The sequence below is a fragment of the Syzygium oleosum genome, unplaced genomic scaffold, assembly GCF_021117445.2.
Source record: "Syzygium oleosum isolate NSW1041296 unplaced genomic scaffold, Sole_v2.1 Sole_v2.21, whole genome shotgun sequence".
Lineage (NCBI taxonomy): Eukaryota > Viridiplantae > Streptophyta > Magnoliopsida > Myrtales > Myrtaceae > Syzygium > Syzygium oleosum.
Window position 1 is genome coordinate 1,076,289 of NW_026607505.1, and position 4,410 is coordinate 1,080,698.

General features: G+C 37.9%; 1 protein-coding gene across 1 annotated transcript; it reads left to right on the top strand.

Moving 5' to 3' along the window:
• Positions 1-396: 396 nt before the first annotated feature.
• LOC115677286 (zinc finger protein 2-like) lies at positions 397-936 on the top strand. The gene has a single exon (XM_030600412.1). The coding sequence runs from the start codon at positions 397-399 to the stop codon at positions 934-936; it is 540 nt and encodes a 179-aa protein (XP_030456272.1).
• The last annotated feature ends 3,474 nt before the right edge of the window (positions 937-4,410 follow it).

A 4,410-nucleotide genomic window follows, 5' to 3' on the forward strand; every position in this document is an offset into this window, starting at 1 on the left:
TAAAACTTGCTACCCATGATTAGGATATAATTTTTCGGACAAAAATTATCATCTAAACTTATTTTGTGAATGATACGATAGACATAACCAATCACGATATAGAAATCGTAATGTTAGTAGATCTCATAAATTCTTGCGATCCATTTGATCTAGTATAACGAGTCTATGCAATACTGCAAAGTTTTTTTTTATGGAAGCTTTTTCACGTGTTTAAATTTCTCTTGCGCAAAAAAAATAAGAGATTCTCTATCCCAATCCCTAGTGGAGCCAGGACCACTTACCTATATATCCTGTCTATTTCTTTCATCTTGCTCGCTCCTTCCATGTGCTTTGGGTTGCTTGCAACAACAGTCATCATTTCACTTCATATATCTACTTCTCTCTCTATCTCAACCAATGGAACATCAGTCCGATCCACGGCATCAGTCCCGACCGAAGATAAGAAAAAGCAATCCATGGCATCAGAGCTCAGCAAATGATGGCAACCAGCTCAACCTAGAGCTCGGACTTGAGCCATGTTCATCATCCTCATCATCATCGCCCCCATCAATCCAGACTCTTGCTATTCCCGCAAAGGACGGCAAGCTTTACTCATGCAACTTCTGCCAAAAGAAGTTTTCCAGCTCGCAGGCTCTCGGGGGTCACCAGAATGCACACAAGCTCGAGCGAACCCTAGCCAAGAAGAGCAGGGACTTGTGCTCTGCCGTGAAACCTCATGCGGCGACCTCGAGTGGTCATCCAGTACGGTCATCTCTTCAATCCGTGGTTTTTGAGAATCGGTCACGCTTGGTCAGGCTTGCTGGGGACGATACGAGGTATGTTGGGATTCATCTGAAGTATGGTTCATCTGGGTCTCAAGGGTGCATCGATGTATCTGATGATGAAGGTGATCTCCAGGAGGATTTTAGCCAGCTCAATTTGTCGTTAAGGCTTTGATATGCAAGATCGGAGACTCTGTAATAATCCGAGAACGCCGATCAACACATCTAGAGATATACAAGTGAAGATCTCGTTTGAGGGATTGGAGGTTTGCGGTGGTTTCGAGCATATTTTTTGACGAGATTTTACGTATGTTCATATCTCATTTACTGAGACGTTAGTAGTTCTACATAGACTTACTTCCGGGCTAATTTACTTAATTTATATGGTAATTGTTGTAGAATCAGAGATATGGTTTCTAGCAAATAGAATTACAGATATGGTATATCGGTACGTCGTTGTTTTAAGTTCAATGCTTGATTTTAGAGTAATATTTCCCCTGTTTTTCGTTTGGTGTTCTCACTCGTGATATTATGTTGGTGAAAGAGTACGAGTTCTTACGCAACAATTTTAATCAACGTGAATTTATAAGAATTTCTTTGCTATAGCTATTTTTTACCCAGAGAAAGTACTTTATGTGCGGATATTACCGCTATTTCACTGAAAAGTTACCGATGGAAAGCCTTTCAAAATGTAGATTGATTGATGAATGAATCGACAAAGGTTACGATTGGATCTATTGATTTTGGACAGGTTAGTAAATAATAATAAAAAAAAAATATTGAGATTGGAGGTAATCGCGGCCAGCCATGTAAATTGCAGATAAGTAAAGATAAAGATAAATTTGCAAAAGAATGTTAAGTTCTTGGATCGATTGGGGGTCAATTACAAAGATACACTTGGGGTATTTATAGCCCACAAGCGCCAATTACACAGACAATTATATCGACTCCAATTCACTGACGGTTAGATAAACTCCACTATCGGTAGTTACTGGACTCTTACATCAACTCTACTACACCGACAGCTACTTGACTCCACTACATTAACGGTTACTCGATGGTTATATTGACTCTACAACACTGGTGGTTACATGACAATTACATCGACTCGACTCAATTACCTTAACAGTTGCATCTGAGATTGTTGATTCCACTGCTTAACGGTTATGTTGCCTTCACTTCCTTGTTGGCTGCCTCCAAGTTGTCAACCGAACACTTTGACATTTTTGGGTGTCAACATATGGCCCCTTCTAGAAGAATGGAACGAATCATTGATCATTCGATTCTATTAAATGAGATAATCAAGAGTCATCATATGCCCCCTTGTCATCGGCAAATATGATTTTTCCTTGCCGAATTTCATCTTGGCCAGATTTATCGTCTAACTCATATCTTTCCACTGAAGCCATGTTTCGTATAAAATCTTCATGTGAACCTTTATCTCTGTCTTTAGGAAACTGCTCATACTTGGACACTCTCGTTTTTTTTTTTTTGGTAAGATGTTGGATACTCTCGTTGCCAATTGAAAAAAATTAACAAAGTCTTGGCCTTCAAATCCTTTTCCTAAATTAAATTCAATCCATTAGAGGCCAAATTTGTAAATTCTTTTTTAGAGAGTGAAGTGAGGCATCTGTTCTTAACCTTCTTAAATCGAGGAATAAACTAAGTAGCCCACTCAATATTATATTGGTAAAGTTTGGCCAAACCAACAATCGATATAAAATTAAGAATGGAATTGTCTTTCCATCTCCGTGCAGTTATACATCAATTAGGTGGCAAATTAGTTTACCAAGTGAAATAAGTTTTTGACAAAGACAAAGGAAATAACCCAAGTCTTAAAAATTCATTCATTCTTACATGTCCACATTGTGCTAAAAATCGACTGATATGTTCAATGGTCAACTCAATGGTCAACTGTTCATCTTCACCAGTGAAGATGGCAAAATCGGGAGTTTTATAAACTCTAGGCAAAGGTTGATTATCAACCCATTTACGATAAGGTTTCCTGTAAATAGGCCTAACAATTCCCCCATTTAAACTCAATTCTCATCAAATCTCTTCGGCAAATTGTGCTAGATTTAATTGAGGATTTGGCTGGCCATCTTGCCCCCTAGGCAGTTATGTTGGCCTTGCTGGATTATTTATATTGACATTGATCAATAAGTTAGGCCTAATAGGGATGTTGCCATTTGGTGTTGTTATAATGGCCGCCTGGCCTGACATTTTCAACTTCTAACATTTAACCGATTTTTCGACCAATATGGTTTGCTGATTTGTTATTACCGACTAAATTATTTTGACCAACATTGTTTTATTATTGGAAGCAAAGGAATTAGGAACATACCATAATACCATTGGATTTGCTTGGAATGTTGGTAGTTGATTGGACAAATTTGGCCTCGACAAAGCATCATTCGTAGCATTGATGACTATTGAATTGATCACATCCGGCATGTGGCTCACGATGTAATTAGCCATATCATTATGCTGTCCTTCGAGCAATGTTCTCATGGTCGACATCATATTAGGGATCAAAATCGATCCCTAATTTTCTATGTGATAAATGATTAAGTGGGTAGTCAAAATTTAGGTGTCAACACTATGTATAAACTCAAATTTGGATATTACCTAGTTGGCCATAATCTCAAGATTTCTTTGTGACGTATTACAAAAACGTTTCCCGATTCTATCTAGACCGGTTTTTCGGCTCCTCAACTAATCCACCTGTCCAGGCAATCTTCAATTAGGTTTCATTTACACGAAACTGCCTCCACAAACTTTTTTACATGGAATTTAACATAAAACCTCATCTGATTACGAGAGCAATACATTATGGATGTTAAGAAGATCACTGATACCAACAACCAAATATGTTTGTCCAATTATACTTTTAGCCCAATCTTGTGAACTCGTATTATGAACTTTTGTGACCTTTTATTTTATTTTTTTACGGTTCCATGAAGATCCTATCGGTCTTTGCACTGAAGATGGAAACGAGAGCTTGTGTTACATGTGTCCTGCTGACTTTTCCAACTTTCCTCTTTTGGGCATTAACTCTCGCTAGAAAAGTTCAACCAAGCCCCATTTAGTCCACAAGATTGGGCACTAATCAACATTGCGGCATCTGTTTAGGGCGAATCATGACGATAGCTCCTCTTAGATGATGTTTTTCACGTTTAGCTCACATCAGACTTTATGCTTTGTTCAATGAAACAAAGCGATTAAGCAAATTCCACACGTAATAAACAGCCAAGGGGACCCATCACACATCTTTTCGATTGGAATCTCTCTGTAAAGTGTTCTTCATCTATAGTAGGAATTCAAATCGAGCGGTTTTCATGTCAAGAGGGTCTTAGTCTAGACTTAAGTTTTTTCTTCTCTTGTACAAAAATGGAAATTATAAGTTTTAAGGTGATCATCATTTTTCAGTGAAAGCCTTGACCTATGAGTTTTCATGTACCGTCTATTTCTATCAGCAAATGGTGAATTTAGTCATCAGTATAGGACATTAGAGCTTATTCTATTCAAGCTACATTTGCCTGATATTTGACTCACATTCATGTATCCGACCACATTGATCATTCTCAACATGTGAGGAACATTCTTATTTCATGATTTTGTATTGTTAATTTACACGTTCGAGGGTATT

Coding starts and splice junctions, on each gene's coding strand:
- LOC115677286 (XM_030600412.1), top strand. CDS start 397: ATGGAACATCAGTCCGATCCACGGCATCAGTCCCGACCGAAGATAAGA.